General features: G+C 41.8%; 1 protein-coding gene across 1 annotated transcript in view; it reads left to right on the plus strand.

Annotated features, from left to right (window-relative positions):
• Window positions 1-2,671: 2,671 nt before the first annotated feature.
• SLCO4C1 (solute carrier organic anion transporter family member 4C1) overlaps window positions 2,672-13,346 on the plus strand; it is a 62,409-nt gene continuing 51,734 nt past the window's right edge. The window contains exons 1-2 of the mRNA XM_080678747.1: window positions 2,672-3,038; window positions 8,923-9,186. Of these exons, the coding sequence (XP_080534873.1) occupies window positions 2,696-3,038; window positions 8,923-9,186 (607 nt within the window). The 5' untranslated portion in view covers window positions 2,672-2,695. The remainder of the gene's footprint in view (window positions 3,039-8,922; window positions 9,187-13,346) is intronic.

Raw genomic sequence — 13,346 nt, forward strand, 5'->3', positions numbered from 1 at the left:
AACATCTGGTATATATGAGTCTTAATCTCTTAGAATTTCTAGGCAATAATTCTAACCAACAGAGTTAGGCTGTAGCAATTAAAAAAGAAAAATGCAAAGACCCGGGAAGATATCTGACTGAGAGAACTGACTTCATAGCCTTAAAAAATGGCAGGCCATTTATTAGCTATACTGTATAGGACTTTGGGAGAGTTACTAATCTGCTCTTTACTATGTAAAACATAGATAATAAATATTTTTGGTCAGCCTAGACCTTTTTTGACTGTGAGGGAACAAGAAACACAGGATGTATGATATATTTTTAAAATTTCAATCCCTCGATTCAGTAAATAAAGCATATATAACTGAAACTAAATTTTCACAAAATAGCACTTATGCAATTCTTCTGAATTCTAGTTTATTTAGAAGTAATAGTGTTTGAAAAACATTCCTCTAAGCCGTCTTAACTGAGCCTAGTGTCTATAGTTAGAAGAAATAAAAACCATCTTATTTTAGGAGGAGAAGGAGCCTTTTTATCACCATATTCTCTTCTCTAGGATAAAGGCTACAACTGGATATGACCATCATATGCTACCAAATCATGGCTATTTGAGATGTATTAGCACTGAATCTACAAGTAGCTTCTTGGGCAGGCAATCAGCCATGTGTTAAATTAAGATAGCAAGACTTGAAAATTCTCTCTAGAACTTGATAGCGCAATGAATTAATATGTAGTGAAATACTCTAATGTCTAATAAAATGGGGACCTTATATGTGAATAATAGTAGTGTATTGAAAAAAATATAGCCCAAACCGGTTTGGCTCGGTGGATAGAGCGTCAGCCTGTGGACTGAAAGGTCCCAGGTTCGATTCCGGTCAAGGGCATGTAACTTGGTTGCGGGCACATCCCCAGTAGGAGGTGTGCAGGAGGCAGCTGATCGATGTTTCTCTCTCATCGATGTTTCTGACTATCTATCCCTCTTCCTTCCTCTCTGTAAAAAATCAATAAAATATATTTAAAAAAAAACAAAAAAAAAACTTCATCTTAAAAAATATATATATATATATATATAATATGGCAGTATAGTATCCAGTAACATCTGAGACCTGTTTTGAGACATTTTATAATCAGTAATTAGATCTGAGGAAGTGGGTTCCTTAACACTGTACAGTCTTATGAAGCATAACAACTTTGTATATGTAGCCCAGAGTAACTAGCAAAAAGAAAATATGTATGTTTTATTACATTCCTTATTGGAATAAACATTTAATTTAGGGAAAGAAACATTTTGAGATCTTAACATATAGTTTCAAAAACATCATTGTTTAAAATATACTAATTTGGGACATATTAGTCTATCTTTAGAAGGGGAGAGAGAATGGATCCTTTGAAAACCTAATCATGTCAGGATCATGTCACTCCTTGGCTCCACATTTTCGTATTTCACTCACAATAAAAGCTAAAGTCCTATGATGGCCTACAAAGTCTGGCCCCAAGCACTTCTCCACCCCACCTGCACCCCTTTACCTGCCTGGACTCCTACTGTTCTCCAACTATCTCATTCTACCCCAGCTACTGTTCTCCAACATGCCGGGCTCTCACCCTTACCTCCTTCAGGTCTCACTCAAAAGTCACCTTCTCAGTGAGGCCTTCCCTCACCCCCTAATTTAAAAGTGCATTGTGTTCCTCCCCTTCTCCGACACACACACACACTTTCCAGCCTGCTCTTGCTTTATTCCACGCCCCCCACCCCAGCACTTACCACAATTAAATGTACTATATAGTTATTACTTATTATCTATCTCTTATTAGAATGCAAGCACCATAAGGCTAGGGGTATTTGTCGGTTTTTAAGCACGCTTGTACCTCCAGAGGCTAGAACAGTGTTTGGCACGCAGGAAATAAATATATTTCCACGAATGAATGAATAAATTGTAACCACTACCGTATAATGGTGTTCAGTTCTTCAACGTGCTTTTAAAAATTTATTCCACGGGTAGAAATCACATATCTGCTTTTAAAGTTTCTTAATTCCTTTTCTTTCAGTTTGGGGGAAGTAAAATTAAAAAAAAAAAAAGGCGGCTAGGTTGTGATGGGGAGCAGGCGGGTAGGAATTTCCTTTTTTCAGGGAGATGACAGGTAGAAGTCTCACCAGGATGCTCATGGAATCCGAAGTATTGTACCTGTGGCTGCCAGATTCTGGGAGTCCAAACCCAGCCTGGTGTGGTAAGCAGCTAAGGAAGAAAGCCACAGAATATTTTCTTGAATGATCTCCTGATGCAACTGTGTTTACAGCTTTCCTGCCAGCACCCAGGGAGAGCCATACGGTCACAGACTCCTACAACCTCTATCAGGTTCCTAGTCCCCGGCTCCGGCCAGGAGGGAGAGCCGCGGGCTGTCCCGCCCCCCCCCCCCCCCCCCCCGGCCTCCCCGTCCCCTCACCTGGCGGCGGCCGGCACGCCCACGCCCCGCATCCGGTAGGTCCCGGTGGCCGCAGGTGAGACTCGGCGGGGCGCCACCTCCTCGGCCAGAAGGAGGCGAGCGCCGGAGGAGGGGCCCGGCGGCTGCGCGGCGAGGGCCGGAGAGGAAGACCGGGAGGCGGGATCTCCCCGCACGAGGGCGCTGCCACCTGCCCAGGGGCGGAGCCAGAGCGGGACCTGGTGGTGTTTTTTTTTCAGCTCAGACACACTGAAGCCGGGAGAACCCATCGGGACCATGAAGCGCGGCGGCGGCATTGAGAACCCGGCTTTCCTCAGCTCCAGCCCAGACATCCCGCGCCGTGTCTCTGCATCGCCCTCTCACGTCGAGGTCTCTACCTCGCCCGCCAATACCCAGGCGGAGAATTCGCGGCCACCCGAGCCTCCGAAGCATCCGAAGTCCCGGGAGCCCCCTCTGCCGGCGGCCACTGCCCCGGACTCCCGAGCGCGGTCCGGGCTAGAGTCGCGGTCGGAGTTTGAGGGGCCCTGCGGGTGGGGCAACTTCAGACCCCAGTGCCTCCAGCTCTGCAACACGCCCCAGGGGTTCCTGATTCACTACTGCCTCTTGGCCCTCACGCAAGGTAAGGTCTGGCGCCCGCTGGAGAGGGCGTGCGCCGGGCGCGGGACCAGGGGTGCGGGCGGGGTGCGGGCGGCGAGGGCGGGAGCTTGGTCCACGTGCCCCGCGAGGCGGCCCTGGCCGCGGTCATGTAGGAGCTCCCACCCACATTAACCAGCTAGGCTCAGACTTCCACATTTTAGCTTCTCCGTTATCGCTAAGATTGTTTAAAACTTGGCACACAGCGTTTGCTCTTTGGTGTCCTTACCTCAGTTTAGCAGATTCGATCCCTCCAGGGAAGATTGAAAAGATCGGAGCCATCCTGTGGGGCGGGGTTCCCCCGGGGGATTCGTTCTACCTGACAAAAGTATGCATTTTGCTAAACCTCCAATTGAAGGGATTTTGTTTTTTACAGTTTCTGGAACGGATTAATTAAGAAATTTGCAGGTGAGGGTAGGCTGGTTCTCAAAGGAGAAGCTTGTTGAGTATGTATAGTATAGGTTGGATATTAAGTTTTAATATTTTGTGGCTATATGTAGTCCGAGTTGTATGAAGGCGCAAGTGTAGTCCAATTAGCAAAGGTTTCAGGCGTTGTTGAGGGTGAGATCCTTCAAACAGTCTGTGATGCAGCCTCCGTTTTGTTCAAGGGTTTCTCTTACCTTCCCTTGGGAGTTGCTGGTAAAGTCCAGGCTTATACCCTCAGGAGTTTGCCGTCTAAGGTTGGTTTGGAGGAGTGAGTCTTCGGGTGGAGGAGAGCGGCTCCCTGAAAGGGAGCAAAGGGAAGGTACAAGCTGTGGTCTAATGCAGGGGATGAGAGAAATGGGAAATGACACCAACACTAACTTGACACAGTGAGGGCAGGTAGACATTAAGGTGGAGCATGTTAAAGGACATGCTGAAGGTTAATTTAACGATATGTACATATTTTTTAAAATACTGTGTAAGGAGGCAAGCAAGGACGGATCTGAAGAAGTGTCTTCTAAGAAACTTTGGCGGAGGGGTTGGAAATTCTCTTTTCTGAGATGAACAGAAGAATAAATATAAACATATTTGCTCCCCTGTTTCAAAGGAACAAAATGTCCCTTGCTTTGCACAAGTTAGGTGCTAAGTATTTGTTGATTGTAAGTGGTACTAACTTCAGCTCTTCTACTAAAGGTAGTTTTATGTTAGAGCTATTTCCCTTTCCACCTTTCTTGCCCCCACCAAAGTTCACCTTCTCTCAATATCTTCATCCTAGTCAATTTCTTGATCTCAGTTGTCCAAAACCTGTGATTGCGAAGCATCTCAGTGCCAAAGGATTGGAGAGTTAAAAAAAGTTGTGTTAGCAAGCCTAGGAGACCTCCGCTCTTGTCGTGTGTGTGTGTGTGTGTGTGTGTGTGTGTGTGTGTGTGTGTGTGTGTATGTGAATCCTCACTTGAGGATATTTTTTCCATTGATTTTTTTAGAGAGAGTGGAAGGGAAGGAGGGAGGGAGAGGGAGAGAGAGAGAAACATCTATGTGAGAGAGACACATGGATTGGTTGCCTCCTGCACACGCCGGCAACCCAGGTATGTGCCCTTGACTGGGAATGAACCTGAGATCTTTCAGTGCGAAGGCCAATGCTCTAACCACTCAACACACCAGCCAGGGCGGTTTTTGTCTCCTTAAAGGAAAGATTTCAATCAAGAGACAAAGTGTAGAAAAGCAAGCAAGAATTTATTGACCACAGCAAAAATATACTTAGATCAGTGAAACAAGGGCATATAAGAAGCAGCAGGAGAGCCTCAGCTGGGCTGCTTTGGCTCACTGGTGAAGCAGAATTTTTGGACTGGAACCCGGATTCTTTGTCCGCCGAAGTCAAAGAATGAATCCAGGGTCAGAAGGTGGTATAGCAAAGGTGGAGATTTATTGGAGAACAAGTACAGACTCCCACATGGGGAGGGGGAAAGGGTCCCACTGAGTTCCTTTTCCCTATGGCTTATAAAGGCTGCAGATCTTGGTGCTTTGATATCCCCTCTGATTGGTCACTATTCCCTTGGACTGGTTACTATAGTAAGTCCTGGGCTCCTTCCTTATTGTTTTCCTATTCCCTTTGGGCTTTCTTCTTCTTCTGGGTGAAGGGCTTCCTTCTCTTTATTTTGTAAATAGAGACCTTTTGGTGTTCCCAGCTTCCTCATTCTATGGAAATACACCTGTTGCAGCTTTTCAGCTCCCCTATTCTATGGAGATACACCTTCTGCTACTCTGCAGCCCTGTGCTTCTTCTATGGTCCTTTTAGTTTCTAAAATTTCCTAAAACCTGTCTTTTTCACCCCCCAAAATTTCTGTTTCACTGGGAAATCAGAGAAAAGGTGGCCTTGGAGACAAGTTGTGGGGGTTAGCCAGGATGAGCTGCTGCTGTCATTGCTCCCCTAGTTGCAAGTCTTTTTGGGTCCCTTAAAGTTTAGGCAATAAGTGCCTGTAGGGAAAGGACAGGGGGAAGGGAATGGCATGGGTGAGATCCATGAGAAGACCTTCCTTTTCAGGGGTTTTAAAGGATGGGCATTTAGGGGAGGTCTTAGGGGAGAATCAATAGAATATTCATCAGCTTAATGCTAATGTACCGAAATGAGATTTATTCTCTTAATTTCTCTGTCCTTGGGTGTGGTTGGCAAAAAGCACTAATTGGATTTCTGTTATCCGTCTCCCTGAGTAGGTTGATTTAAGCTATAAACCATTTAGTCTTAAGTATCCTTGGTTTAGGGAAGGTAGGATTTACTATGTGGCTGCAAACTGCTGTGTAGCTATCTTAGTTTCCCTGTTGTGCTTGTTCTGGAATTTTCCTAGCTTCTTATTCTATAACAGTTGGACATAAGTAAAAAAATTCTTGTGTTTTCTCTTAAAAGGTATTCTAAAATTTCTATATTATTCCAGATGACATAATTTTACATTTAATATAACATTTTAAAAATTATTATAAAATATAATTGTCACTCTTAAAACGTGTTTAGCCTGCAGCTACATCTACCCAGAGGTCCCCGCTTTATTACCATGTCTCTCAAACATGATCCTTGAGAAGACCATTTCCATTGTATATGAATACATGTTTAATTGCAGGAGAACCCCAAAACTTATCAAGTGAGTTTACTTAACCCAACATTTCTCAGAGATAAACAGGATTTCTCTTAGAACCTAATTTCCTAACGTACTTCCTAACTTCAAGCATAATATGCAGTATTTCATAGAATTATTATTTTTTTTAAAGTAGAGTTCTTGGAACTTCTGTAGCATAAAATTCACATTCAGATTCATAGGCTTAAAGTGCCATCCTATATAATAAAGAGGTAATATGCAAATTAACCCTCACACCATAACACTCACAAGATGGTGGTGTGCACAACAGGGGCGGGGCCAACTGCTCCGCGTGCCTGCCACCACAGTTCCCGCAGCCCTGCTGGGGGGTGGGGAGTGTCCCGGCTGCTGCTCCGCATGGCTTCCCCGGAGTTCCCTCAGCCCCGCCGGGGGGTGGGTCCTGGCTGCTGCTCAGCACGGCTTCCACTGGGATGACCAGGCCAGCAGGGGAGGGCAGTTGGGAGCAACCAGGCCAGCAGGGGAGGGCAGTTGGGGGTGACCAGGCCAGCAGGGGAGGGCAGTTGGGGGTGACCAGGCCAGCAGGGGAGGGCAGTTGGGGGCGATTGGGCCAGCAGGGGATCAGTTAGGGGGTAATCAGGCTGGCAGGCAGACAAGCGGTTAGGAACCAGCAGTCCTGGATTGTGAGAGATCCAGGCCTGTGGGATTGGGCCTAAGCCGGCAGTAGGACATCTCCCAAGAGGTCCCAGATTGGAGAGGGTGCAGGCTGGGCTGAGGTACACTCCCTCCAGTGCACGAATTTTGTGCACCAGGCCTCTAGTACTTCCATAAGAGTTCACAAATGAACTTTTTCAGAAAAGTTTTGACATAAAGGCAATGAGTTCAAATGACTGACTTTTAATCAGTATGGCAAATATGTTGGGAAGCTGATTTTTAGATGAGGAAATTTTCATATTCTTATCTCCTTATACCAGTTAATATATCATTCCTAGGTACTTTAGATATTTTATTTTACATTGACATTTTAGTAATTGTAATTTATTTATAGACTTAAACTGACGTATAAGTATATTAGAACTTTTAGAAACTTGTTATCAATTTTCTTGATAAAGAAAAATTTAAAAAAATTACAAATATATATATATATATTTTTTATTTTTTCCCCAAATCACCACCAGTACATTTATTTGAGGAAGAAATGGTCAAATCATGTCAGGGACTTTTAAACTGGGTACGACTAGAGACACTGATCTGCCTAACTTCTGGGCGTTCACAAGTGCACAGGGAACCAGATCCCACACACAAGGCATCACCATTAAGCAGGTGTGCATTCAGTGAGGTACACATTCTGAGCGGCCACATGATTTCCCATTCAGAAGGTGCTGCCTTGCCATCAGAAAAGTAGTGTTGAGAAAAAAGGCAGAACCTAGCCACAGCTTCTAGTATCACATGATCTCACTCATCTAGGAGAAATAATGAACAACATAAACTGATGAACAAAAACAGACCTGGAGACAGGGAAGCATCGATCAGACTGTCAAACCTCAGAGGGAACGTAGGGGAGGATGGGGGTAAGGGGGAGAGATCAACCAAAGGACTTGTATGCATGCATATAAGCCTAACCAGTGGTCATGGACAACAGGGGGGTGGGGGCATACATGGGGAGGGGTTTGGGATGGGAATGGGGGGATGAGGACAAATATGTGATACCTTAATCAATAAAGAAATTAATAAAACAATTACAAATATTATGACTTCTGTATACTTTTTCTATTAATAAATAAATGAAAACAATTCATGATATTCTCTTAAGTAAAAGGGGTAACTAATTAAACACTTTGTAATTTGGTCAGATGCCTTTTCTTTCCAATTTATAGTAATGTATAAACTAAATTTAATCAATATTTGGACAGGATATTTTTGTCATCAATCAAAATTGGATTTTTAGCTTTTACTTCTTTACATTATATGCCTCCATCATAGTTATAATAAACAGATGAAGTGTAAGGTGTTTTTTATTTTTATTTTACTTTACCTATGATTTAGAATTCCAGTGGTTGAAATAATGCTCTTAATTTATTTTTACTTTAAAAAGTATTTTTATTGAATTCAGAGAGGAAGGGAGAGGGAGAGATAGAAACATCAATAATGAGAATCATTGATCGTCTGCCTCCTGCATGCCCCCTGCTGGGGAATGGAGCCCACAACCTGTGCATGTGCCCTTGACCCGAATTGAACTGGGGCCCTTCAGTCCACAGGCTCATGCTCTATCCAGTGAGCCAAACTGGCTAGGGCAATTTATGTTTACCTTTGCTCCAGGACCTTTAACTTTAATATCTTCAAGAGCGTTAGAAAGAAAAAGAGGCTTGAGAGCTCAATTTCAACTTTCAAAGACTTAAGTCACTTGTTATATATAAATATGTTTAAGGACTGAATAACTTGGGAAGTGTTTGAGCATTGCTCAGATGACCTCTGGAATCAGCTGTACTTTTAGTACTCTTCTAAGTTAGGGCGGTGAAAGTATGGTACAATTGGAAACTGGCAAACTGGCCTCATGAGACTTTACCAGTCTGACTTTTTGATTGTCATTTAAAGAAAAATGAAGTTAGCTACAATTTAGGATGTGGTAAGCATCAATTTTATTTAACACCTGAAAATTCCCAAGTGTACAATTTAAGAGCAAACTGATTTTGTAAGCAAGTATGTTTAGAGTTTCCTACCTTTGAAACCTTGAGTCTTTTAAAATTGGTACATTTAAAAATATCAAAAATAACAAACAACCAAACTTTAGTACATTGTGCTAGTAATCATAATCTATATGGTAAAGTTGTAATAATGCCATAATTTTTTTTCCTCTTTTAGGTGTTGTGGTAAATGGCCTAGTAAATATTAGTATTTCCACTATTGAGAAGCGCTATGAAATGAAGAGTTCCCTGACCGGCCTGATATCATCAAGCTATGATATTGCATTCTGTTTGTTGTCATTATTTGTTTCATATGTTGGCGAAAGAGGACACAAACCAAGATGGCTTGCGTTTGCATCTTTCATGATAGGACTGGGAGCACTTGTATTTTCATTGCCAAAATTTTTTAGTGGAAAATACCAGTTGGGGTCCCCTTTTGAAGGTAAGTTTCTGTTGTGTTTTTGTTTGTTTTACTTTAAGAAGTAGTGTGAAACTTGGCCATTAACTATATATTGCAACTCACTTGTACAGGTAAGTAGGGTAAGGTCTCATCCATTGCTCACTGCTTTGTTGTGATGGGAATTGTGTGAAGTAGATTACAGAGACAGATTGTGCATCAGAAATCACTTCAGTGGTTCCAAACTTTTAGTCCTCTGATACTCATTCCCCATAATATACACAGTCCTCAAAAAACGATGACATATTTTTCTTTGAGGTTGTGACCTCACTGGAGTTCTAAGATCTATAGTTTTTCCCTTTGCGTTTTATTTGCTGTGCTTACAGCTCTGTACTCAGACTTGTTTATTCCTGATTTGAGATAAAAAGAGGTGAAATTTCTAGAACTTAAGCTTCTCCTAAGAACTGAAGGATTTAAGAGTTCCTGGAGGAGGAAGAGAAAGTGTTTTTCATAAACTCATTATCTGGGACTGTTTCTAGCTGTTGGAGGGACTATGTCTTCCTTAGCCCCACAGTGTGTGGGGCAGTGCAGACTTGATTGTACAAAATATGTTTTATCAATGTACTATTCACCTGCAAATAAAGTTGGTAACAAATACTTCCACACACAAAAAAAGAGTCCCCTGAGGCACAGAACTTCAGGAGTTATGTAATGTGTTGTTCAAGTTAGTTGAAAAAGTGTTATTCAGGGTCTTAAAAAAGAAATTTGATTATTTGTTTTTCTTTTTTTTCTCTGAAAGAATAACTTTTAATGGAAAAACGATTATGGTATTACAAGAGGAATGTACTAGTGAAAGTAGATGTTAGCATTTCTATTATCCTTCCTGGCATCTTAATAGTAACATAGAATAAAATCAGAGGGCTACCAAATCAGAAGCTGGGCCTTGGGTAAGTGAAGAAAAGGCTTAGAGTAAAAAGAAAGGAGAATTGGGGGCTGCTGCAATATAGGCATTATTTTTTAAAAGTTAAGATTGTTAAGTTTGTGAGAATTAATATTAAAAATTAATATTAAAATGTTAACATTTCCTAAGACCAAATTCCCAATTATGGAATGACTAGAGGCCCAGTGCACGGATTTGTGTACATTGAAGGGAAATTAATTAGAAGGTGGCCGGCAGGGCGGGACTGGGCTAGATGGACTGGACTGGACATGCCCTGGAGCCAATGTCTAACAGTCCCTCCCCGGCCTGGGGCGGCGCCGAGGCTCAAAGGGGTTCTGCAGAGTCTAGTGCATTATCTAAGATTGGACAAGATTTCATAAAGCCAACATAATTTCTCTGGGTGAAACAGGGTGTTACAGGCTTTAGTGTGACACCTTTGAAATCTTTAACAGTAAGGGAAAATCTAAATTTTAGTCTGTCACACAAGAAACGATACTGATTCTATGATGGTAAAAATATTACAATGTTTATAGCATGTAGGAGGTAACCTTTGTACTGAATCTAATCTCTCACTCTTGTAGTTGATCAGTTGCCCTACTTGTTCATATAGTACACAAATTTTGATGACAAACCTCTTACGCTCTAAACCATAATCACCTATTCCAGTACAAAAGCCTGATCTGTCCTCAGCAATCTTCTTAGCTTCATTTCTTGCCACGTGCATCCAGAGTTGCAGCCAATCTGGATAATTTATATTTCCCACAGGGAAATGGTCACAAGTTTTGGTATGGGCCAGAGATGAAGCCAAGAAGATTGCCGAAGCCAGATCATAAACTTAGTACATTATTGTATATTGTGTAAATTTTCACCAAATTCTTACTGATATTTTTTTCTTATTTTAGCTGAAGTAGGTTAGATAAAGGTATTGGCCTGTCTGTAAAATTTTTACTCTAAGACTCTTAATTTAAATAATAGCTTATCTGTGGCAAATGAAAGCAATAACTCAGGTTGTCCTTATGTTAGTCTGCCATCCATGTAATAAATATTGGTATGAACTATATGTTGCTGGGAAAATAGCAGTGAAATAGTTGATGCCATCTGGATATTATGTACTAGTGTGAAGAAATAGAAAATTAAATAAGTAAACAAGGTAAAGATGGAGGTGAGTATATGAATGCAACAGATAGTACGAAGTAGTAGTGTACAAAAGGAAAAATATGTGGCAAAGGGAAGGCTATTTTGATAATAACTGAAAATGAGGAACCAGCCTTGAAAGAAGCTTACCAGGCTGGCTGACGTGGCTCAGTGGTTGAGCATCAACCTATGAACCAGGAGGTCATGGTTTGATTCACGGTCAGGGCACATGCGCGGGTTGCAGACTCAATCTTCAGTGTGGGGTGTGCAGGTGGCAGCCAATCAATGATTCTCTCTCATCATTGATGTTTCTCTCTCTCTCTCCCTTCCTCTCTGCAATCAATAAAAATATATTAAAAAAAAAAAAAAAGATGCTTTCCAGGATGGGGAAAAACGCGATCAAGGGCCCTGTAGCAGGAAAGAGCATGGCAGGTTTGATGACTGTCAGTTTTGCCTCGCACAGTGGTCGGCAAAGTGCGGCTCTGTTGACTAATGAGTTTGCCAACCACTGGCCTAGCATGATCAAAACAATGGAGAATGTGGCGTGAGATGAGCTTGGAGAGGCAGGTGGAGGCATGGGTTTTCCTTTAAGTGCAATGGAAAGTGTGAGAGAGAGAGTTTTACACAGGGAAGTGCGTGGTCTTATTTAAAATGATCATTTTGGCTTCTGTGGTTCTGAAGGGTAAGATTAAGTGGGAAGAAATCACTCGGGCGGATTTTACAGTAGTCAAGGTGAGACACAGGTGGTTGGGACTGGGTTGGTAGCAGAAGAGATCTAGAGGAGTGACTGATTTTCAATGTATTCTAAAGGAAAAAGAGATCGGACTTTCTAGTGGATTGATTGTGAAGGAGGAATGAAGATTGACTCTTCGATATTTGCCTTGACCAACTGGGGCCCTTTGCTAGAATGTGGAACACTATGTAGAACAGCATATTGTATATCTGGTGTTGTAATATATATCTGTGAACACATATGTTTATGTAAATGTGCAAGTCATTCTTTAGTCTTTATTCCTAGAAGTGCAAATACTGGGTTTGAAGGGCTTCCTCATTCTAATTTTTCATAGATAATGTCACACTGACTTTTAGGAAGGAATATAGCAGCTACTCTCCCATAGTCAATTTGAAAATGCCCAGCTGCTATTTTGAATTTTTACATTATTTTTTCCTTAAAAATTTCTTTAATGGAAATATTATTATGGTATGTGTTGGTGTGTATGTGCAGGTGTTGACACTGTAACAGATACCGAACTCAGGACTGAAGTTGCATTATATATTTAAAGGAACTCAGACATTTAGAACATAAGAAATGTTGGAAATCAGAAATCCCTTTTTTTGCAATGTAGAACCTTAGGACAAGAGGTGAAGTGACTTAAAAGTAATTTCACAGATGGTCAATAACAGCTAAAACTAATACTAGTTTTTATGCTTTGTTAAATGTTTTCTAAATTGTTATTATTCGTAGTAGGTTTTTTTAACTATATCGAGTAATTTAGATATTTTTATGATTTAAGCCATTTCTCCCCCAGTTACAAATAGCCAGTTATAATGGTCTGTACTTTATTGTTATTTTTTAAATCTTCACCCTGGGATATGCTTTTATTGATTTTAGAGAGAGGAAGTTGAGAGAGAGACAGAGGCAGAGATAGACAGACACAAGAGAGAGACAGAAAGAGAGAAACACATCAAGGGGTTGCCTCCCATGTGTGCCTCGACCTGGATCAGTCCTGCAGCCTTCTGGTGTACAGATGATGCTCCAATCACCTGAGCCACCTGGCCAGGGCTGGTCTGTGCTTCCTTTAAAACATAATTGTCTGCTCAAGTGAATTAATCTACTTTTGCAAATATGGAATCCTATCACCAAAATCTGAATTATTCAATGCAGAAGAAAACTGAGGATTGATGTGGGAAAAGGAAACAAATTAGTTGGAAACGTCCTGTGGATAAATTAGAAGCCAGGGAATGTGCATCTTCTTTGGTAACATAACATAAATAGCCTAAAGAGCATAACAGTAAGAAATTATTTTATTAATTAAACTAGAGGCCCGGTGCACAAAATTCGTGAACGGGGGTGGGTGGGGGTGGGGCGGGTGTCCCTCAGCCCAGCCTGGACCCTCTCCAATCTGGGACC

This window comes from Plecotus auritus, assembly GCF_963455305.1.
Source record: "Plecotus auritus genome assembly, chromosome: 7".
NCBI classification, from domain to species: Eukaryota; Metazoa; Chordata; class Mammalia; order Chiroptera; family Vespertilionidae; genus Plecotus; species Plecotus auritus.